This window comes from Apus apus, chromosome Z (assembly GCF_020740795.1).
Source record: "Apus apus isolate bApuApu2 chromosome Z, bApuApu2.pri.cur, whole genome shotgun sequence".
Lineage (NCBI taxonomy): Eukaryota > Metazoa > Chordata > Aves > Apodiformes > Apodidae > Apus > Apus apus.
In genome coordinates this window covers 39,116,012-39,140,553 of record NC_067312.1, presented here as the reverse complement: position 1 = coordinate 39,140,553, position 24,542 = coordinate 39,116,012, and the positions used below count along the sequence as shown (strand labels likewise).

Sequence of the window (24,542 nt, the reverse complement as noted above, 5' to 3'; positions counted from 1 at the left end):
ATCACATCATTGTAATATGATATTACAATATCATATTGTATAGGAAGCTATAACAATGAATACAGAGACAGAAAAATTGCCTTAGGTTGGCCCTACCGTATTGTACAATTCTTCTAGCCGGGAGATGGTGAGAAAACGGTGCATGCTTACTCCATTTTCTATGAGCAATTTCACAAAATCCACTCTGTCCAACACCAGTGCATCCAGCATTGCTTGCTCGAGGGAGCCTACCTGCAAAGTAAGGAATTAATTCAGGCTGTTCTTGGGCAGTGCAGGCTGTCTGGTTACCCTGGCACAAGTCTGGCAAAATTCTGACAAAATTCTGAGGATTGCTCTGCTACGCATAAAGTGAATGGGATATTCACAGTTTTAGTCTGTATTGGTTAATCTGATTCAGGGGAGCATTTCTAAAATAAGTGTGAGAGTGTTAACACTAAGATACTCCAGGAAATCCAGATTAGGATCCAGGAAAATGGTCACCACACTGCTACACTATTCACCATCTCATTATTTCTTGCTTTCCTGACAAGCACTTCATTTGTATTTGGTATATTTGTTATGCGCACACAGTTTCACTTAATTTGGTCTTTACTAGCTTTTTCCTGTTTGTGATGTGGTCACTCAGGGAAACTGACACCAGAGAGGCAGAAATACCTTCACAATTAGCATTTCTTTGAAGGGCCAAATGCAAGAGGTCTTCTTATGCAAAACTTCTCCTTTTCTCTCTCTTGCAGGTTTGGGGAGAAATCGAAGGATTAGAAATCATCTCATATTGTCAGCTTTTATCTTGCAAAATGATTGCAGCTTTCAGCATTTATACAAATTTTTATTATGGTGTGGTGATGGAGTGATAATTATAAGGACAGTTTTGTCCCATTACATTCCATCCTACATTTTGATACATGGTTGTGCCCAATACTGAAGACAAGATAAATAGTTCTGTTCACTCCATAAGTGAAAAGACAAGGATTTTTGAAACTACTTTAAAGGCCACCAAGCCCCAGAAACTACATTTAAAGCAAGATATTTAAACAGAAGCTTTTCCTTTAGTTACAAGTTGTAAATGCTCATGTAATGACAATGTTTAACATTTTCATGATGGTAGCAAAACAAACATCCCAATAGTTAATATTGTGATCCAATTAAGCATTCCAAATGAAGATATTGTGGGCTTTAAGGAGCTACAGGTAGAGGCAGAGTCCTTCTGTTTTTTACCCAGGGACTTTTACTAGCGCAAAAAGTGCAGCACAAATTGGGAGTTGACTACTCCTCCTTTGCCCCACACAGTGTGCACTAATCCCCTATTCATAACTCTCCCACTCCTACAGAGAAGCTCTGCCCACTGTGTCTCCAAAGCTGGCAGCTTGGGCATTTGATGAGGCTGACATGAAGCAGTCAGTTTGATGCAGCAGAGCACCAGGCAAGAAATTAACACCATCTCAGGCTTGAAGCCTCAGGACTTCTAGCAGTTCCACAGTAGCATTGCTTCTCAGCTCTCTTGGTTCACTTGATGACCTCCAACATTTGTGCAGCAATTTTTTGACATAAAATCATTGTCAAATTAATTATTTTTATATAAAAGCATATGGCTTGAAGAGCACAAAGTTTTGCCTTTCCTTTAACTTATAGCCTAACATTGTAATATGGCTGTAAACAGATGCTTGCATTTCTCAGATCTCTGCTTGATAGTAAAAAAGCGTAGTTTCCCCGTTTCTTTGAAGGTGTGGTCTCTCAGTGTTTTGGCATCGCTAGATGTCACCATTGCCTTGAATAAGGAACACAATAACATCTTTGTAACAGTGCCCACCTTCAGTAGCTGGCATGGGAACTCTGTGTTTGGCTGGCAGCATGACTCAGTGTATTTTAAACTGTGTTAAAATCACCTCCACCAACAGAATGAGTTTAATGTATAGGATTTAAAGAGCTCTCAATAGAAGATGCTGTATTATACTGTACCGGCCACTGCTGCCCATAAATAAAGATTTGACTGCGGGCGATGTCTACTCTGTTCCAGGCTAGTGCCAGGCTCAGCTGGTCGGGAGCAGACGCATTAGCTCCTGTGTGTACAGACAGGGGTGCAGTGAGGAGGAAAAAAAGAAACAAGACATATTTTAGATTCATTCAACAAATCACTATGGCAATTCCTCTTTGTCAAGAAAAAAATCTGACATGTAATTTCTGCAACTGATTTCAAATTAAACAAAACCAAACCTTTCATTATCACTGTAAAGAAACATGGGTTCTCCAGTCTGAAACTATGGTTTTCAGTCTGTCTCATAAACATTATTTTCTCACACTCCCCTTGAAAAACACAGTACATACACATGATATCAACAGAGGCAACTCGCAGTGGAGTGAATGAGTTTTCCTCCTCTGGGACAGGAGGCAAGAGCAGGAGCCAGGAGGGATGCTGATCCAGATGCAGGGATATGTATGCACACCAGCGCAAACATACACACACATGTGCCTCTAGCAGTTGTCGTCAGATTCAGCTCACACAGAACTCACTGATCTTAATAGTCATGCATTTTATGCATTCCCACTTGATAAGGTGGGGATCCTGTACAAGCATAAGAGTTTCTCCTCTGTCTGTTTCTATTGAGGGGTCTTAGTGGGACAAATTTTCCTTCCTATATGCAATATTCATGTAAGAAAGCATGCTATAAAGCTGGTGTCATATTATATTTTATCCAAGTCAAATAAGATGAGTTTGGAGCTGTCTGTTTTTTGGAAGGCAGGATATATTTTTCCCTGTAGTCTTAATGGACACTGGGGGACATTCCTGCCCTGCTGTGCTTTTTAAGTGTTTCACTGAGGATTTTATGGTTACTAGCTGATTTGTAATAACAAATGTGCTTCAGTGTCACGAGGAGAACTGGCCAGAATGAACTGACCAACTGCGTAACTGCTTGCAGTGATTAGGTGATTGTATAAAGGCTCATTTTTTAAAGGCCTCATACCTTCACTGTATTCTTGTCTTTCTTAATTCTTATACTGATGGAGTGAGGACAAACATGAGCTTCTCATTCGCTCAAAGCATCTCTGTCCCCATTTCAGTACTATTCAAAATTATGCACTGTTTTAGATGAAAGTGCACTCTGAAATTGGAGGCACAGAAAATATAGTGTAACACTGGCTGTTGAAATTCTCTGTGAAGGATCAGTTCAGCAGACCTTCTGGGGGCTTAGCCCATGGTATAATTTCACAATTCTCAACTTTGCAGTCAGTTCACTGCCATAAACTTCGCTAAATACTTGGCAATGTATACAGTAATTATTTGGGACATCCAGATCACTTTCATTTTATTATAGAAATGAGCTCTGATTAAAAGGTAGGTGATGAAGGAGCAGAATGATAGAAAAACAGGAAGAGAAGAATGAAAACATTAGACCTTTCTGTGACTAAGAAGTAACAGAAACAGCACTTTGTGTGAAATGCATCTTTCATTGTTATATACTAAAACACAGAAAAACCCTCACAAAAGACCTCATGGGGGATGCCAGCAACATCTGAACCTTTGAGTTTTTCACACAAGCAACAGGCAACATTCAAGAACAGAAAATACTGACCTTTATGAAGTGCAAAAATATCTCTACAGTTTTATTTATAAATCCAGAAAAAAACTACCTACAGTTGGTGTGATAGCGTAAATTAAGTACAGAGAACAAACAGTATTCTCCCCTTTCTGAAGCAAACAACAGAATCCCTCAAAATGTCATTGGATCTCCTCATTCCCGTGCATGTGCCTGCAGGAGAAGCAAGAGCTGCAGCAGGTGCTCAGGCAAGCTGTCTGGTGAGCAGCAGAGGAGGCTGGTTTTGGGTGAACTCCAAAACCCGGGGACAGTTCATCAGAATTTTTTTTTTTTTTTTTTTTTGAGCATGCTTATTGTTTCAGTTACTGAGCAGTGGGGAAAGCAAGCCATGGCTCAGCCACTGTCCCTCCCAACTCTCTCCATGGTGTTCAAGGCTGCCACCAGTGGATAAGTTTTCCTGTGGGTGCATGTGCAGTCCCAGAAATGATGCTCTTCTCAGTGCTTCCTCATTTCACTGTCTCACAGAGAGTTGCAAATATTTGAGTTGAAGTAAACGTATGGTTTCTCAAAAGATTTCTGTAACTGAGGTCCTACTCCATCAGCTAGGGTGTAGACTGGGCAGTACAGGTTTGTATGCTAGGGCTCTGTTGCACACGGTAGGATGACTGCTCCCAGAATTAGGTTTATTACTTGAAAGCCCTTGCAGCCTTCTCCTCTTTCTTGTCATCCCCATGTGGTTCTCAGGTGGATTACACTGGCTTTATGTAAGAGGAGAAGGAAAGAAAAAGCTGTAAAATTTTGTACAGAGCAGCTATGGATGTCATTTAATAGATTTTATTCCAGGATAGATGGATGACTTTTGACTCAAATGAAAAAGGAAGTATTAATGCTATTTCAGGTGGAATTCTATCAAGTATGAAGAAGTAAAAATAATTTTTACTAATGTGAGAAAAACTGCTTTAGAACAAATCTGAGATGGGCTTTCTTAAGATACTGTCTCTTTTCAAGCATTTTTTGATTGCATTCAGTACCCTAGAGCATGGATTTGAGCCAGCAAGGATAATCCAAACAGTGACCTCTCTGAGGACTCATCTTGCTCACTGCAATGTGCCCAAATCAAAGCCAAAGGATATCTGGGAAATCAAAAGATAAGGTAGAGTTAATAACTACTGCTCTCATCAACTCAACACAGGGATCACCAAGTGCAAGGCCCTGCATCTGGAGCAACCCTCATTATCAACACAGGCTGGGGGATGATGTGATAGAGAGCAGCCCTGTGGAAAGGGACTTGAGGGTACTAGTGGATGAAAAGTTGGATATGAGCAAACAATGTGCAGTCATAGCCCAGGGGGCAAATCATATCCTGGGCTGCATCAAAAGAAGCATGGCCAGCAGGTAAGGGAGGTGATTTTGCCCCTCTACTCTGCTCTTGTGAGACCCCACCTGGAGTGTTATGTCTGGTTCTGGAGCCGCCAACATAAGAAGCACATGCACCTGTTGGAATGAGTCCAGAGAGGGGCTACAAAAATCATCAGAGGGCTGGAGCACCTCTGCTAGGAAGACAGGCTGAGAGAGTTGGGATTGTTCGGCCTGGAGAGAATAAGGCTCCAAGGAGATCTTAGAGCTCCTTCCAGCACCTGAAGGGTCCTACAGGAAAGCTGGGGAGGGACTTTTTACAATGGTGTGTAGCGATAGGATGAGGGGCAATGGTCTTAAACTAGAGCAGGTTGGATTTAGATTAGACATTAGGAAGAAGTTCTTTATAATCAGGGTGGTGAAACACTGAACAGGCTGCCCAGAGAGGTGCTGGAGGCCCCATCCCTGGAAACATTCAAGGTCAGGCTTGACAAGGCTCTGAGCAATCTGATCTAGTTAAAAAGGTCCCTGCACACTGCTGGGTGGCTGGACTAGATGATCTTGAAAGGTCCCTTCTAATCTCACACATTCTAAGATTCTCTGATCACACTGGAACCACTTTTTAGACCCTTAACATTGTCAGTGATACAAATTAGCATTTCGTCTCCCTACATTTCTGTTTCATCCTGTTTCATGAAAAGATTATCTGCTCAGTTGTGTTGTATTATTTTAACTACCATAGCATAATTACTGCTTTAAATAGTGCGTTAGGCACTGTGACTGGTTTCTATGTAACACCTACTCAGTATCCTGGTGTCTGGCTGAGCATAAGATATGTTTTAAGACAATATGACTAATGTGAGACTCTTCCTTTCTGTCAGCTGCTTCTAGAAGGAAAGTTGCATTTGGGATGCAACACACTGGTTTGGCAGTATTTTGGCAGTCTAGGTATTTCTGGATATAGACAGACAATACAAGCATCGTGCAAAGTTGAATGAACAAGGAGATCTGGTACAACTGTTAGTTCCTGCAGCTGTTAACTTTATGCTCTTAAGCAACCATTCAGAAGGGCTTAGGTATCTTGCATATATTCTTCTGGTAAAAAGCCAAGTGGTCTTGGTATTGCATCAAGAACTGCCATACTTCTTGAATATAATGCCTGGGCCATAAACCTGACTCTATATCCTAGATGAGCCAGGATACATGTCAAACAATGAGCGTTGTGCCCTTGCATGGCCCTAGATTATGGAAGACTACTGGATTTCATATGCTGGCTAAAGTTTACTGTGATCAGTGTAAATCTAAAGGACTCTCCTTGGATAGTCTATAGTACTTAGTACTCGGGAATCTGGAAACCTGAAAAGACACAAAACTTCTCTATCTAGACAAAAATGGTTGTTGGAGAATCATTTCCACAGTGCTTCTAAGCATGTCAGTGTCCTCTTTGAATCATAAGTTGAAGACTTAGATTAGGGAAAATAGCAATCCAAATTATCTTTCTGCTCTGCATCTCAGCAGGTCTCAAATTGTCTCCTGTTTCAGCAGCTCTGTTGAAAAGGCTGCATTTCCATTGCATTTGCTACATCATCTTGGCATTAACCGACTCAATTGACAATAACTAAGCTGATAGTGACAACAACTAAAAGGGCTGTAACCAGATATCTGGCCTAACTCTGAAATCTTTCCCTGTCAGTGATTTCATAGTTGGCAGAACATCACACTGTCTTCCAGGACCATCTGATAGTACATGATGGCTGTTCAGTAAGTATGAGTCATGACTTATTCACAGCCTGGAAAGTATGCAGAGACATCAGATCTGCATTAGCCTAACAGAATTTATCCCAAGAGCGTTACATGGCAGTTGTATTTCAGCATGCAGATGGCACATAGCACATCTTTCCCAATGCTAACAATTGCACTAGGAGGGTTCATGGGGCACCAGCTGAAACATGGCTGGTGCTTCTAGTATGCTCCAGACATTGCAACAGCTTTGTGAACTAGGATCTTTGATACCACTCAAAATAATTATATTTTAGAACACCTTCATACGCTGTTTTTAACTTTGCTGTCATATGCCTTCTGCTCTATTAGAAGCTGCAAAAGCACAAAATCCATTACTGTTTGAGTTCCAAATGTTCACGTTAAGAGAGCACAAACAGTTAAACTGTATCAATGAATTTACTTGCTACAAATTCATGCAACTGGCAATTTACTTCCCATACTTGTATGTCTCTTGAACTTAAATAGATTAAAGGAATTCACAAGCCATATGCTGTTGTGACATCCATGAAATGTAAATTGATAATCAGTTTGGATGCCACTCCCTAGTTTATTTGAGATCACTTCCAAGAAAGATAGATCTGCTGACAAGATTAAACAAGTGACTCATGAAAACAAACAAGGAAGTAATCTCTCATATTCTGTGCAGGGTTTGGGGCTTGTGGAATATGCTATTTGGAAGGATACTGCTCTGGCATTGTGCCTGATGTGGTTTGAAAAAGAGACTGGCTCTTTGCAAATTTTACACAGCAAGCAGGAAATAATTCTTTGTGTTTCACAGCACTTGTCCTCCTCCTACTCCCTGAACAAATCACTCACACCAGGGTAGGCTGGGCAAGTAGCTGGTGAGCACTCCTAACTGGCTAGCAAGAACTGCAAAATCCACATCAGTGAGACTGAGAAAAAGTAATCAATAACCACTCACCAGTTTCATACTTTTATCTGAGCCCTTTGCACACAGTGCTGAAGAGGTGAAAGAGATTAAATCCTGAATTTAAACATGAATTTCAAGAGACTCAGTTCCAGTCCTATCTGCTTACCAGTAAATCAATAAACAAGGGGATCAGCATTGCTACCTTTGAATTCTTGAGCTATCCATCAGCCTTGTGGGATACATTTGCAGAAAAGTTACTGCCTTTTCTGAAAGATTCTTTCATTTCTTTCAGGATGTACCCGGACCTTTATACACAGTGTGGTAAGGACAGCTGACTAGCCTGAGACAAGAGATCTCATATTTGTGCACACTGATTAAAAAGTTACATTGACTTTCATTCCTTGTGATCAGAACATTCAGATTAACAAGATGCATCTGATAAATCTAATCTTGAGTACCCTCATAATCAGAAAGTGCTGACAAGCAGGAAAGATGAGGTATAAGTTTTAGTTCTTCTGGCTCTTGAGCAAGACACACATGCTGCTGCCATCAACAGATTACTAAATCAAGATTGTCAGACAAGCATGAGAAGAGATGTGAAAATGGAAGTTTCCTATGATGTCTTTCACTACTATTATGATGAGAAGAGGTAATTTTATTTTACTAAGGAGATGATAGGACTGACTAGACACTTGCAAAATGTATGTTTCCAGACCAGAGAAGACAAATCATGTTCCCAGACTGCAATCATAGTACAGTTGCTCATGTAAATACTGCAAAAGAACTTTTCAAACAGAAAACAATCCCTCCAATGCCTATGATTTATTTTCTTCTGCTTCCAAGAGGCAGAGTTCAAGCTGATAAAACTCCAGGGATCTATGCTGGGATTCAGACCTTGGAAATACACCTACAAAAAGTGGAACCACACATTTAAGACAATCTGTATCTTACTAATAGAAAGCAAGAGCAGTAGGTTCATTGGTTGTCTTAAGAACAAATGTGAAGAGAATACACTTAAACCTGAGGATAATGAAGGATCCAGTTATATCTAAGATAAAAATGAAATCTGCAATTAAAATATTTCCTTATAATAGAAAAGACGAATTTGGTAACAGATATAATTCTTAACCTTTGCTTTGAATGAATTTATTTTTATTTTCTTCTCCTTGATTCACATTGTTTCTGTGTCATGACGTCCTAAGTGCCTTGAGATATAATTATGCAGATGGCTAAAAGTTGTTACCTCAGGGTAGCAGCAAAATTGTCATGTCACCTGCAGGACAAACTACTGGTATCTTGAGTGAAATGAACAAAAGAAGTGGAGAAAGCAATACTACAGAAACATAAAAAAACCAAAAGCTACTGGAGTGTAATAATTCCAGCTCATTTCCTTGGCTGATAGTAATCAGCTTGCAATCACATTTTTGAAGTGGCCTGTGTTTGTTTGCTCCTCTTCTTCAGATTTTTGTTTTAAATGTTTGAAGTAACAGTTCTGAAATGGGATTAAGAATTGTGTAATAGGTAGAATATTATTTTGCTTAGGTGAAAGTTACTCAGGTGTCCTCCCTTTTCTTTTCATACAGATTTTGTAAGCCAGCACAGGAAGACACTCAGAAGAAAACTGACCCCTGAAACAAGTATTTCCCATTATCTTTTGAATACCAAGCAAATATACATATGTGTATTATTATTATTATTATTATTATTATTATTATTAGTAGTAGTAGTAGTAGTAGTAGTAGTACTTAATTTTATGTTATGTTATGTTATGTTATGTTATGTTATGTTATGTTACGTTACGTTACGTTATGTTATGTTATTTTTAATGATTCAGACCTCAAATTCAGGTCTGCTACATGGCTTTATGCACCCTCTAATTCAGGTGTTGGGGTGGCAATAACGTGATGAGAACTGCTGAAGAGCCTCAGGAAGCATAACTTTGCCCAGTCACCTTTGGAAGTCCGTTGCTTAGTATTTCTCATATTGGTCTTTAAAAATATTTGATATGTCTCACTCTGTGTTTTTAAAATCAATATGGCCTGTGGTTCAGATCTCAAATGGTTATTGATAAACACTATTTGTGAAAATCCCATTTGGGAAAATACTACAAAAATGGAGGGCTAGTACCTCCCAGCCCTCACTTAGATAAGTAATCATTCATCAGGTATGTACATGTAATTTAGAGACTTTTGTAAATCTCACTTCTTTCTGTATTTGCAAGCAGATATTAAAATCTTATCTTATAATTTCATATTTTGAAGGGAGTCAAGCTGCAATAAGGTGTAAGGTCAAGGTGTAATTGTCTGCAAGACCAGGATTTATAACGTACTGTAGCAACAGCAGATTTATTGTAAGATTTATTTTAAGAACATAAACATACATGGAGTGGCTTAAAAAGATTTAGTGTCCTGCAGATTTTAGGATTAAAAACCCTACTGCTCAGCAGCTGGGGTCATAGCTCTACCACTGGAGGCTAGAAGGAATCCCACACAGTTCCTAGACTTTTTTAGGGTGACTACAGATAACTTTTTACTTTGACAATAATGCCAGTTTTATCTAAAGGGAGATAACCTCCTTCTGGAGGCTCCTACTAGCCACCAACACAGCCTATGTCTGACAAGTCTTTGGCTGTCTTCTGATGAGTTCTAATCTTCACAAGTACCTGCTTGGGGGTCACCACTGGTGTTTCTTGTGACACACTCGGAAAGGAAAAACAGTACCTATTTTAGACATTAAAGAAAGAGCTGGATTTGTATACAGCAGTTAAAGCAAGAAGTATACTTCAGATTCGCATTATAGATTTCTGACCTCAATACAGTAGATATTGTAAATAAATGCAGGTTTCAGCATAACACACACTTAATTTGGATTGATACAGACTCACTGTGGAGTGAAACACCATTACCTTTTAGTAATGCTGTCAGGATAGCTAAATCGATATCCTGGTGTCCTTCTGATCCCATGCGAAATACTGTGATCTGCAATGTTAAAAGACAGTAACTTTATTGAAACCACAGTAATATTTCTTGTATTATAGTAACATTAGATTTAGTGTTCCAAATACATTACCAGGAAGAATTAAGTGTATTTTAGGTCATGGACCTAATGTATGGCATACAGCATTGAATTGATATTTTCAATCCAAATTAGAACCAAGTCGACCTCATGGTTTTATATAGCAGGAGGTTAGAAACATAATCTAAGAACTAGACTTCTAACAGGTCCAGAAACATCATTAGCCAGGTATGGTCAGTGACCTACCACTATAAAATATAAGCTTTGAGGCAGTAAGGTGAGATACACAATTAGTAAAGAATAAGCATGAATATAATGGAACTGTTCTTTCAAGCCAGTTTCACTCTTGGTTAAGGCTGCACTGAAATATATAGGAGTGTAAATCCCCTGGCTCTGTTTGTTGTCATGGCAATAGCTGCTCTTGGGCCTCTGCTTCTTGTGAAGCAACTGAGACTGCAGCTCTTTAGTAGTGGCTTTCCTTTACTAATGAAATCTGCATCACCATTTTGATCTGAATACCTATTACCTGTTTTTCTTTTCCCATTCTCCAGAACAGGCTGCCTAATTTTTCTTTTTTCTTAATGAAGTGGTACCTTTAATTAGGAATTGTGTAAACATATTTTACATTCATATTCAACAGCATATCAAGGCTAAGACAACACTTTGGTGACAAGCTTCAGTTAGCCAGCTGAAATAGCCCTGAAGACTATGTACCAAAAAATCCATTTTAGCTCTTCTGTAGCACCTATTCTACCTTCACTTGACCCTAGAGCTCTAGGAGGTTCAAGAGGAGGTAAGACACTTTGACATCAGTGACAATAGTACAGCACCTTGGTAGTAGTACAACAGGGAAGAATGACAGCCTGGCAAGCAGATCAGCAAACACTGCACCTGGAGGCACCACCACATAGTAAAATGCCCTTCTCCTTTAAGGCCCAAGGTCTGCACATCAGGGATTAAAAATACTGAACAACAGTTCAGTGGAAGAACAAAGTACATCTCAAACTAAACACATGCTCAGTGAACACCCAGCTTGATAAAAATGCATCATATAAATTGCAAGCACTGAACAGCTTATTACCCAAGAAAAACTAAGGGAAGCACTTTGCCTGTGTTGGACCATGTGTAATCCTGAATTTCCAATTTCTCTTTCATACATCTTCCTTGCATTCCTCAGAAAAACAAACCCACTTCAGCAGAACAAATTGCTGCTCTATTAAAAAATAAAATAGAACTATGTGATTTAGCTACATTAGAAGACGAAGACTGTAATCCCACAGTAATTGTCACTTCATAATTTTTTCAAGAGGTCTAGCATAATTGAAGTAGTAATATAAAGAAAAAGAAGATAAATAGTTGGGAAAAAAAGATGGAAATATAAGCAGTGCTCAGACTCATACCAGGATTGTCATAATTTTTGAGGTCTGGCCCGAGACTGAACTAGAACTTTAGACAGAATGAAGGCAAAATATCATGATACTTAATTTCGAAATGCTGCAAGCTTAGTAGCTCAAAGACTCAGCTGACAATGTGCACTTTTGCCTGTTCTGAATGCACAAAATATTTTAGGATGGTAAATGATCATGTTCAGCCTCTTCTTTTGGTTTAGATTAACTGTAACTATCCGCAGCTGCTTTGTTTCCTGCCAGAGGTCCTGAAGATGATTTTGGACAACCTTCAGGACCTTACTACTCTTCCTCATGCAGGTTTTTGAGAAATTTTTCACAGGTAGTCATTCTTTGAACTCTTGCCTCCCAAACTGGCGAAACAGATTTTTATCAGTCTGGACCTCACAGGCAGGTCTTTTCCCTGTCATGGTTTCCCATAGTTTTGGGAAGACTGATGGCTTCTTCTTTCCACTATTGCCCTGAAACCTGACTGATGTTTTCGTTCATTCACAAAGTGGAGGATCTAAAATAGGACTGCACTGTTACTAGGTGAGATGCCAGCTTTGTCACACTGTTGATACAACCTTTATCTTGATCAATAAAAATTTTAGTCCTGACCTGTGGCATTCTTCAGGTATGTCTTGTTGACCCTGTATCTTTGCTGAGGCTGAGAAAACTGGGTTTGTTCAGCCTTGAGAAAATTAGGCTTCAGGGAGACCTAATTACCACGTTTCAGTACTTAAAGGGTGGCTACCAAGAAGGTGGAGACTCCCTATTTACAAGGAGTCACATGGGAAAGACAAGGGGTAATGGGCACAAGTTGTTCCTGGGGAGATTCTGATTGGACACAAGAAGTAAAATTTTCACCATGAGGACAATCAAATCAGTCTCCCAAGGGAAGTGGCAGATTCTCCCACACTGGACAGTTTAAAGTGTCAGCTTGACGGGGTGCTGAGCCATCTCATATAAACTATAGTATTACCTAGAAAGGTTGGACCAGATGATCCTTAAGGTCCCTTCCAACTTGGCAGTCTATGATTCTATGATTTCAGCACTCATGGCTCTGCAGAATATATTTTGGAAGATGAGGATTAAAACTGTAGCATGCTGGCTGCTGAACCATTTGTATCATCATCAATTTACCAGGCAAGGCCAGAGCACTATCAAACCACATAGCTGCAGCTTTTGCTCTCCTTGAGTAACTATTTATGTCCCAGGCACAAGGCAGTGGGACTGGAGGAATACCAATGCTGTTTTTAGTCCCAGACTAGCTGCCCATGAAGAACTTTGAGTATCTCAAACGGGCCTGTATTGCTTATCCATGTTATGTTACGCTGCTGTTGTGCTTCAATGATTCATTAGGGAAGAGGGCTGCACATTCCCTCTGCCATTTCTCACTTCTATTGGAAATGCATCCCCAAGTTCTCCTCCTTTGTTTTTTTCTGTCACATTTACATGTGAATAAAAAATGAAAATAAATAAGCTTTGGAAAACACTTGGAGAGGCAGAAAACCACAATTTGTTGCTGGATGAAATCCTAGTGCCTTGTGCTAGGACTCTTCCAGAAAGAAAGCATGAATTTTATTTCTACATTTTATGAATACAGTTATAAGAAGACAGTAATTGTTCCTAAAATGTGGATTTACTCCTGTACTTTTACATACTTGATAGTATTTCCAGCATCCTTTGATTTTTGCTGTGTGAGGCATGAGGAAATAAAGACACATTCTAAAGTATTTATGCAGCCTTTACATAAATAATATATGTATATATAATAAATAAATGTTCAATGTCTCTAGGTCTCAAGCCACCTATCTGTCTGTCTTAGAGGAGACATGTTTATTTGGTGACTTCTTTTCCACTATTTAACAGATAGAAATGTTATGTTTGCAATGTACTAATCTCATTTCAAGTTTCATTAATGTATCTGACATCTTGCTAGCTGCCATTCACAGGTACTCTGGTGGGTAAATCATCACAGAGAACGGAGAAACCACACACACATGCTGTTAAATAGGATATTGACTAGAGACCTGTTAGAATGGGCTACGGATGATACTGCACTAAAGTGTATAAAGCTGCTGTGCTAAAGGAAAATATCTGGGTCAGTAAAATCTATTCCCAGCTAGCTCTTGCTGGATGAATGTCTGCCACTGAAATGCAAAAATAACAGTAAATTAAAGACTCAGAAACCCACTTAATAGCTCATTACTAAGAATAAAATAAAGCCTTTCTCTGTAAATGAGGAGACAGTTTCTAAGAGCTGTTCACCTTTAATAAGACCTACTGAAATCCATTTTAAGTCTGTTGTTGAATCCTAGCCTCTGTACAATTTCAGTGAAAAATTAAAATTAAAAAAACCTAGTAAGTTGTGTATATGAAATCCAGGACATTTAATTACAAAAAAAACAAAACTGCAGGAAGTTGGGGTTAAACAGTAATACGTTTTTAAGCTGTTTCTCAGCTATTTCTTTTGAGCTAAAAGACAATCCATGTTCAAAGAAGAAAAAAAATCCTAAGATCAAGTATTCTGTTTTCTACCAGGGATTCAGGCCACATTATTACTTCCATGTAGTTGGCAGCTTCAAATTTTTTTTTATTTTAAACTCAGTTATTTTAAAATAGCAGTTTTTTCTGTTTCTCTGCCACCACCTTGGGTATTTTCAGGTTGGTTGTTTTTCGATTTCCTGCTGTCTTTCCTCAGTGTTCATACTATTTATTGGCCTGAAATGAAATTTTTAGGTAGTTGCCTGGGGCATCTCAGTGAACAACTGTGACTTCCAACAGCAAGCCTTTTAAAAAATATTTTTCTTCTCTTCTCTAGAAATATAATAGAAGCTGATGTTAACATCCCTTAGAAATATAAAATCATCTTGCAGCACCCTGAGGAAAGGGTTAAATCTTTAGATTAAAACACAGCTGAAACAGACAAGCAAAACCACATCTGTCACCCATAAAGGTTGCACCAACTAGCTGCACAAACAGTGTCCAGAGGCATCCAGGTTCTTGCTAAATGTAACTCTCATGTTTGGATTTCTTTTGGTATCAACTTAGTGATCTACTTGCCAAATACAGTAGATGGCAGCTACTTTCACTTCTGGGGGCAACTGGGCAAGCACCACCTCTGGTGGGCTCTTCTCATGAGCAGGTGGTTGGGATCTATCAGTCAAACCCTGTATCACTATACTACCTCCCATTTCTCTCCACAAAACCTGTCTGAGGGAAAGGCATGGGGTTTGCCCTTAAAAGCAGGAAAAGACAAAATCCCCTCCCCAAACCAGAAAGGTCTTCCCCCTACCTCATGGAGATTTTACTGATATATTTTAGTGTGAACAGGATTAACTTCCAGGAAAAAAAAACAAAAACAAAAAAAACACCACCAGCAAAATCGTAGCTGTGTCCTAATTCTCCTTAGGAAATTGTGCTAGGAAATCACTGAGCCAAATCAGACCTTCTCTGCAAGCAGAATGATTGCAGCACACTGTGATACTTGCCAGCAATAATTACAGTCCAGCAGGGTAGAAACCTAATTCTCAGGCAGGGCAGGTAGAGAGCAAGTAAAAAACCAAACAGATGGAGAAAAAAGCACAGCAGGATAGAAAGCAAAGAAGGGTGGAGGGGTGGGGGTAAGGTATGGAAGGAGCAGGAGGAAGAGATTATCTGATCTTAGATTCTATCAAAGGCCCTCCTTTTAAAATGGCATTTCTTTCTGTTTAGCTCCATTCTTGTTTGACAGATTATTTTTTCGTTCCTGTCCCTTTCCTCTACACAGTTTCTGTCTCAGCAGGGTCAGTTTACCCTAATATGATGCATTCTATTGTTTTCCTACCACATTGCAGTTCTGTAGGCAGTCAGGTAATACCGTCTTACCTGTGAGTAGTGACTACCAAACAGATTTTCAGAAATTATTCATGCACTGAGAGACAGAGACTACACTGCTCTTTAGGATTTCCCAGATTCCGCAGGCATGTAAATGCCTGGTTACTATAGAAATATGCATATCCTTAATTATTTCTGTAATGACAGCTGCCAAATCAGAGAACCAACTAAGAAGAGGATATGTCTAGATGCTGAGAAGATTTGGTCAAAGGAAAGCAAACAAAGTAATAGGTGAGACAATCCCTGAAATGGGAGGAGCACTGAGATAGAAAGTAGGACAAGGAGCAGGTTGCACTACGTTATAATAGGTTCTAATAGTGAAAACTCAGAATTCTTACAATTTCGTCCTCTGCCTGGCTCCTCCGTAGCTGTTCACATTTCTGTCCCTTACTAATCTAAGTGAAGTAGGCTTGTCATGTGTGGAAAGGGCAGCACTTATGTAGAAGACAGAAGCATTTCCTAGTGCCCTGATGAAGCAAGTTGTATAGATGTATAGGAAATTCTTTGACACAAAAATTTGTTTTGCTTTACATAGTCCTCTTTAAGCCAATATAGCTTTGCCAGTTTGCTCTTCAGGCCTAGCTGGATATAAATGATAAACCTTTGTCAGCATGAGCTGCTACTCTGTGAGCAGCTTTTTACTCCACATGGATTTGATCCAAGTTGATTTTACCCTTAGAATGAGAAGCAATAGGTATGGTCAGAAACCACAGTCATTAACTGAGAATGTGCCAGGTCATAGAATGGGAATTAATGTAAAAAACTCTTCTGAAATAGCTTAAAATAGCATTTGATGAAATTAATCAGGGCATAAAATTATTCCCATCTGCAAACGTATTCAGTTCCTCTTTTAATGCCTTTCCTACCAAAAAAGAGAGCCCTTCTCTCCCCCCAGAGCACTTTTTTTTAGGACTTATTCTGAAAACTCCACAGAGATGGAAGAGCTTCTGCTGTTCAAGGCCAGTATAAGGGCCTGGATTGAATTTGAATAGGTATGCAGCATCAGGCTGTACTTAGTATTTTTAAAATATTCTGTTACACATGTACATTTCTTATTTTACAGCAGGCTTAACCTCAAACTCTTCAGAGGATAAAGAATGAGCTGAAATATATTCAGTTATTTAGCTTGTCTTTGTTTGGAGAGAGAGGAAACACCACCAAATCAGTAGGGAGAACGCAGCACACACCTGCCCAGAAAGGTGTTTAACCCTCTGTCATGAAGGAGCTGAGAGATGAAGAGGCGAAATAATTCTCTACAACTCAGATTGACAGTGCCTGCTGACTAGACAATGGATAACTGAAGACAGAGAGAAAATCAGGGTAGCAGTCATGAGAACAGAGAAAGCAACCGAGTGCTCTCTTTACATAGTATATTCATAGCATCTTAATAATGCTACAGAATATTCACAGTTTTAGAGATGGAGATGTTTCTCACCACCATTTCACTTTGATATCAGGAGAAAATATATGGTGTCTTAAAATGCACTCAAAGTGACTTTTTTTTTTTTTTTTTCTGCCATCTCCAGAAAATTCTTGAATGTCTTCAAATCTCACCTCTGACAAATATAAAAATTGTTTATACGCATTTCGGTTACATGATTTAGAAAAAAACCCATGTCCCTTCTCCACAAAAAAGCAGAAGCAACTGCAAATACAACCTGAAACTCTCCTGTTTGAGAGCATGGGCTGGTTCAGCAAAGTAGGTAATATCCTGCTAGAGTACATGTTGACATTTATAATTTAGTTAGGCCTACCTGAATATTTCAGAGGAAAATTACCCTGAAAAGAAAAATGAGAGCTTAATAAAACAAAACATTAAAGGAGGTCACTTATACAGAGCCTCAAGATGGTTCATATAAGAGGGGAAAACATTTTTTTTTCTTGCTATGCATAATCCTGTTTAACTCAAGGGAAAAGCTGCTTGATGTCAAGTAATAACAAAGATCAAAGTGGACAGGTGAGTCAATGGATAATGCTGGAGAAGAAAGGGGATGGCCAAATGAGGGGAAATTCAGGAACAGAAATATAGAGACAATTATATTAAGGGAAAGCCTAAATTAAGTGGTCTGCTATTCTAAGAGGAAAGAAAATGCAAAATGAGAAAATAAGAGAGAGCAGATATGATGGGACAAATTTGAATGCTATAAAGTTTTAAAATTTTACGTATTCCTTCTGTGTTGTGGCAGCACTGCAACACTTCCCATTTTTCTTCAATCCAATAATTTACCATAAAATCATTGCTTGCTAAGAAGCAGGGAGCAAACAGAAAAATCAGTGCTTATGAGAAAGTCAGCACTTCTGCAACTGAAGAACCACCTAGGTGCACATAAAATAACTTGAAAGAAATTACTGTAAATGCTTGGCTCCTTCCCTAATTGGTAGCTTTTGTTCCAGAACAAGGCAGCTGTGTCAACCCGTTCATGATTGAATAAGAAAGGCTGTGGAAATCTCAAAGACCTGTTCCATGTCAAAAACCTTTATATTTCATCTATGCACATACTTTTTAACCCTTACAGCACTGTCAACATTTTGGAATTTTTCAGTGGAGTAAATAAGTTTTGGCAGTAAAAACATTGAAAACAACCCTTTTATCTTATACAACAGGTTCCATGCTGTTGTTACAGTAGGCCATCTGCAACTCTACTCAGACAGTGAAATACCAGTCCCTGATTTTAAAGTCGAATCATCAGTAAATACAAAATTTAAGTCACTAAGCATATAAGCAGGGGAATAGAATTTAGATGTTCTTTAAATCACTGAGCTGTGCACATGAACAGAACAGACTGTGAAAATAAACATAGCAGTGTTCCCATGCAGGCTTGCACTGCTGGAACTAGTTAAGAAGAGCCACAAAGGCAGAAACAGTTTTGGGTGATGAGATAGGCATTTTCATTTAAACTTTGGTGTAATTCCAGCTCTTCCATCACTCATTCAGGAAAGAAGAGTGAAGTAACTGTGATGTAGTTCACTGCCTTCATCTCTTCTACTATCGAGAGGGTTCTTGGAGGTATTGACAAGGCACTAACTTTATTGAATTTCTTCTGAAAACATAAAGTGACTTAAATAGGTAGAAGGGGACATGAGGAGTACAGTAAATAAAATAATGAAGCTTTATCACCTGGAAGGCCCTGACATCTGAATCCCAAGTAACAGGAGTTAAGACCAATTGAAATGTAGTATATGGGAGTTTATTAACCCCACTGGTCCCAAAACAGCAATTATCCACAAACATTGATCCATGGATGATACAAGAATCATGCCTGGCTTCCAGCACATACTGAGGAGAAGCCTGAATGCAATGCTTTTAAAGAAGAGGTTAGTTGACATGTAACCCCAGCAAATGGATATTTCTCCCAGAAAACAATCTTTTTATGGCACAACAGCAGGCACCCATAGCACAAACTGGAGGTGTCAGGGTCAACTTCTATCTGCGTGTCTGGCCTTCTGCGTAAGCTCATGTGTGTACTATTTGAGCCTTGTTTTACATTTGGAGTCTCATTTATTTCTGGTCTTTATGTGAGTGGGTGTCCCTACACAACTCCTACTAGCTCATTCTGGCAAACTAAGAACTGGCCACAAATCAGGGCCTTAGACAATTCTACTCATGAATAAATAGGCTTCTTTTGATACCTAATCTTGGAGCTGAAATGTCTCTGTTCTGCTGCTAAATGACCATCCTGCATAGGACAATTTCTGTAAAAACCAGCCAAGTTAATGTAATTCTGGGCTTTAGTGACCTGATTTAACCTGTAACCCATCGTTTGTTCATGGATACTAAGCGATGTACAACTGAATTGTTCTTCAAGGCAAAGTTTAATAACAAAACCCAAGAGTGTTGTAAAAAGCTCATCACTGAGATGAATGGACCTAATATTCTGCTAGTTTAAGAGAACAGGAATTCAGTTTGGTCATTCCCACTGCTGTATATACTAAAAAATTATGTCTTGCAAGTAATTGCACTAAACAATTTTGTCTGCAGGACTTATATGCACACATACATTTTGTAATCTGAACTGAAAATACTGACCTTAAATACGACGAGCTGGTTGGGCGAAAATGTTATTAAATCAGGGACTCTAGCTCCATCTTAAACTTCAGTATTTAATTTTGCTTTGCAACATATTTTCAGACAGTCTGACAGTACATGGATACTCATCTTGCTTTGCTACAGATGGTGCAGATGCGTGCCTATTCTGTATTTAGGTTGACATAGCCACAAACCATTACTTTCCTAGTTGTTTTGCTGGTGACACTAAGTAGGTCACACTTGGAAAAGGCAGCTTACTTAGTGTAAAATATTCCTAAAAGACATTTGTAAATTTGCAGTTACTGCTATATCTACACAGAACCTGCATCTTGTACATTAAGCTGCCATGACTGAGATATTACAGCAGTACTGAATGGGTCCTGAATGGGCCCCATCTGAAATTATTGCTCCCCACATGCAACAGAGCCAGGGAGAAAGACAGGTTTCTAAACAGTATTGTGGACTTGATAAACTGCATTGAACCCGTCCAATTCCCTGACTGCAAAAATTAGTCTGTATTACCTAAAGTGGAAGATGCAATGTCACACAGTACTGTTTTGCCTTCACTTTCATTACTGGGACAATTGACAGAGCTCTGTAATGATTCATTTCGCTTTTCTCAGAATTAGTTGTTAATAGTATAAATGGGGTAATGGATATTTTCACAACTTACATTTTTAGAAGGAAAAGAAACATTCTAAATTTAATTTCCGTAGCTGCAATTTTAATCAAAGAATACATAGGAAGAGAAGAGATTTATAGTAAGCTGCATTAGTATCTATTAGGTGTCTCCCATCTGTGATATTTGTGCAGGTAGTATGGACCAAATAAAACAGAAAATGTCTATTAGCTCAATGTAAGCAGGAAAAGGAATATTGGACTTCATAGACTTGTGCTGCAAGTGGCACAGCAGAGATCAGGATGGATGGAATAAGTGCCTAAATTTAACAGTTTTGTTTACATGGGAGGACTAACATTCTTGTGTTTCCTGTTAGTAGAGCCCTATCTTATCTGACAGCAGTTGAAAAGCAGTGGGTAGAATCAAAAGCTTTTCAAGGTTTCAGTGTAAGATAACAGCTGCTTTTGTGTGGGGGTTTTTTTGTTGTTGTTTGGGGATTTTTTTTACATTTTTTTTTGTTTTGGATTTTTTGTTTGTTTGTTTGTTTGTATCACTTTTATTTTAATCCCCCCCCCTTTTCTTTCTTTCTTTCTAACCTATATGGCTTCTGAAACTTGATCTCTCAATTACTGAAATAAAAAACCCCAGTCCTAGGATGAAATTTCACTCTCTGTGGAGCCAATGGCAAAGCCTAGCTAACTTCATCTGGCTTTCGGCAGCTGAAAAAAACAATGTGGTTTTATCTCCTTAGCAAAAAGAAATAAAATGAGGTTTGCAGACTTTAAAAGTACCCTGTAATCATAATCTTAACACTTACAGAGATTGGGTCTATGTACTAGACTAGTCCTACTGATTTCCACTCACTGGATAGCAGATTTAACCTTCATCAAAATTATAAGAGTCGCTACAGTCACTGCTGAGGAGAACTGGCACCTCCCTTTGAAACCAGAGGACTAATTCGCATCAGTACACTTTATGCAGGAGATGTCACGGAGTGTTTCCACGGGAGAAACAAGACTTGTTTCAGCTACTAGCAGGCCAGTAGTTAGACGATACTTTCCTACTCCAGATCTCTGCTGCCAAATCACAGTGTTCACAGCCACTATACTCCTGCAGGAACTAAACGATTTTTACTGTTTGAAAAATCACCAAGCGCTCTTCAGTTCTTCCATGAAAGCATTCCATCAACATAAAAAAAATCTTATCTGAAATAATTTATTTGGTTTAGAAGCCAAACTGATTTTAAAAAAAGGATCTGAATGAACTTCAAAACCTTTGTGAAGCACCAGAAGTGACATTATGCTGGCAAACTCTTGAAAGTCCATCTGACTCATCTAATATTTAATTCAGAACGTATCTGTGTGTATACTAATAAACAGTTGCAGATGGTGTTTAATTAGCAGAGAAATTCACTGAGCTTGCACATCTAGCTGAAAACCACAATGTTTTTGCAGCCAGTGTATGATAAAGTCAAGCGCTTCCCAGTATGAAATCTTACAAAAACACAGACAGGTTTGCCCCAGCCTGTTCAGTCAGACACAACTGAAACCACCAAAGATAAATAGTTCTTAAAGACCTATATTATGGACATTATAGTTCAAATGGAAAAGAGACTGCTAAATCATTCAACTGTTTCCCAGTTCTTTGGGTAAGTAACCAATAAGCTGAGTCTAAGTCCTGCATTAGTAAGAACATATTGGGATATGAATGCTAGTCTTATAACACAGCCTGCTCATGCACTGAGCATTTTTGGACAATTTGGATCCATCCCTGTTTAAAAGAAAAACATAATAAATAGCAAGCACCTTCATGATGCAGGTTGTCCTGATCTCAGCTCAGTGCACCCAGCTGCTTCAATGTGACACCTGCTTTGTTTAACCTGACAGCACCAGAATTCCAAGTTAGTCATGAAGTCATCTGGAATGACCTATCACCATATATACATACTCAGCAAATACGAAGCAAGGTTTACATTGTCCCCAAGCAGCCATATGTTTGTCACAGTGAGTGTACACTGAGGTACAGGGATAAGAGAGAAAAGGAGCGGGAAGTAAAAAATATCCATTATTTGCTGACATGAGCCAGAAATGGGAGCTTTCAGTTTCTCTTTTAGCAAGAAACTAATTAAATTGTGTCTTTTGGTTCATCGATGTGCACAGACCTGTGATCACCATCCATATCTCTTAGTTTTGCAAAGCTTTCTTGTGATGCAGTGGTAGGCAATGACACTATCAGTTTGCTTAATGTCGTACTGAACATTCAAATATTTAAGGAAACAAATAACAGAAGAAAATGCTCATGGTAGTAAGAAGAAAACAAACTTAACCAGCAGGTGGTACACAGTCTTTATGGGTAGTGCTTGTGTGCCATTTTTTTATTACTAAGGTACTAAACTGCAAAATTATTAAGTACTCTTAAAAAAGTGAAGCAGCTTGTTTTTTTCATAAAACACCAGAATTACTGTCTTAAAGGTAAAATAACGCTGCTAATTTATTTACTGAGACAGAAATAAATACACATGTGCACAAACTTCTGAACAATAACCTTACCCATTGTGTTTTCAGGGATTATCTGAAGTGATTCTTCTTTATTTTCTAAAACTCCCCCCTTCACTCAATGTATTTGTTTATTTGTTTGTTTGTTTGTTTGTTTTGTGGTGGCCTTGAGGTTTTTGTTTGTTTAGTGGCAGGCAAGGTATCATCAAATGGGTGGGCTGTTTTAGCTTCTCATGAGCTGCATACAGATTAGATCATGTGGCAAAAATGTTCATGGTGCTTTTTGAAAAAAAGTGTGAACTAGACTTTACAATATTGCTTCCTTTCCACTTTGCTTGAGTGAGTCTTCATGTTCGTATTTTAGGAACTTCTTGGCATAAACTTTTTTTTAAGAATTCTATGTAAATATAACAGTAAAGAATCTCTATAAATTATATACAAAACACCTGCCTATCCTTGTAATCTAGTGTTATATATACAGACATGTCTAGTCTACTTAATTTTAAAGGGATTTTATAACATAGAACTCACAAAGGACCAAATACATTTCTGAATATAAACTCCGATGCTTGCAGTATCAACACAGCTAAGTTTACAACTTAATAAAAACTTTTCATTAAACTGAGAAGTGAAATTTGCTCTGTCTTACAGACTTAATAGACTCATATCACTCTTCTGCTATGGTCTTACCTTCTCATACAGCTTGTGTGCTCAGATTATACCCAACAAATGAACTTACACTTTACCAAATAAATAGAACATTGCACATCATAATAATGATGCTCTCTAGGCATGCAATTCACAGACCACTCTTCAAGAGTGAAGTACAAAGTGTTAGAACTTGAAAAATCTGATGTCCTGTGGAGGGGGTTATTTTTGTTACAACTATGCTTCTTCCCTGGCCACCATACTTATGTCAAGTTCATAAAAGAAATGCCAGTCTCTTCATACATTCTAAGGAGGTAGAGTAGGAAAAAATATATCAAATACAGCTTTTTGTTCTTTTCCAGAGATTAACCTGCATTCTATTTTCTCTCTCCATTTGTGATTCATCTGCATTATGTACTTTACTATAAAAGCATCTTCTTGCCTGTACCCTATTTGCACTTAATTGTTTAGCAGCACACTGTAACATGACATGCCTCTCCTTCACTGTCTACTTTGTTCCCTATGAATTCAGCAGCCACAAAGTCAGTCAGGCACACTGACCATAAACTTAGGGAAAAGAGCCATGGTCAATTTGATGCTCTCTGAGACAAAATTTTTTCATCTTCCTTCTATTTGTTTCTTTAAGGAGAAGGGAGATCAGACTAACAATGAAGTCAGTTCATGAAGCAGCATTTTGTCTTATGCAGAACCAAATCAGAAGGTCAAGTCTGAGGAAGGTCAAGGGCTGAGATAGATGTGTAAATATGAAAAAACGGGCTTTGTAAAACCAGTGAAGTCATCACTCACTCCTGGGAATAATTCACATCTCTAAGCTCAGCCATCTACTCTGGTAATGCTATCTTCATCATTATGAGTATCATCTTTCTTTTACGTTCATATACAAGGTTATGAGTCTTAAAGGACACCAT

The 24,542-nt window shown here is 38.6% G+C and overlaps 1 protein-coding gene across 1 annotated transcript in view; it reads right to left on the bottom strand.

Moving 5' to 3' along the window:
* TRPM3 (transient receptor potential cation channel subfamily M member 3) overlaps positions 1 to 24,542 on the bottom strand; it is a 278,305-nt gene that overhangs the window by 60,532 nt on the left and 193,231 nt on the right. Inside the window, exons 10-12 of the mRNA XM_051643557.1 lie at positions 10,448 to 10,520; positions 1,957 to 2,057; positions 97 to 231 (exon numbers count right to left, since the gene is read on the bottom strand). Of these exons, the coding sequence (XP_051499517.1) occupies positions 97 to 231; positions 1,957 to 2,057; positions 10,448 to 10,520 (309 nt within the window). The remainder of the gene's footprint in view (positions 1 to 96; positions 232 to 1,956; positions 2,058 to 10,447; positions 10,521 to 24,542) is intronic.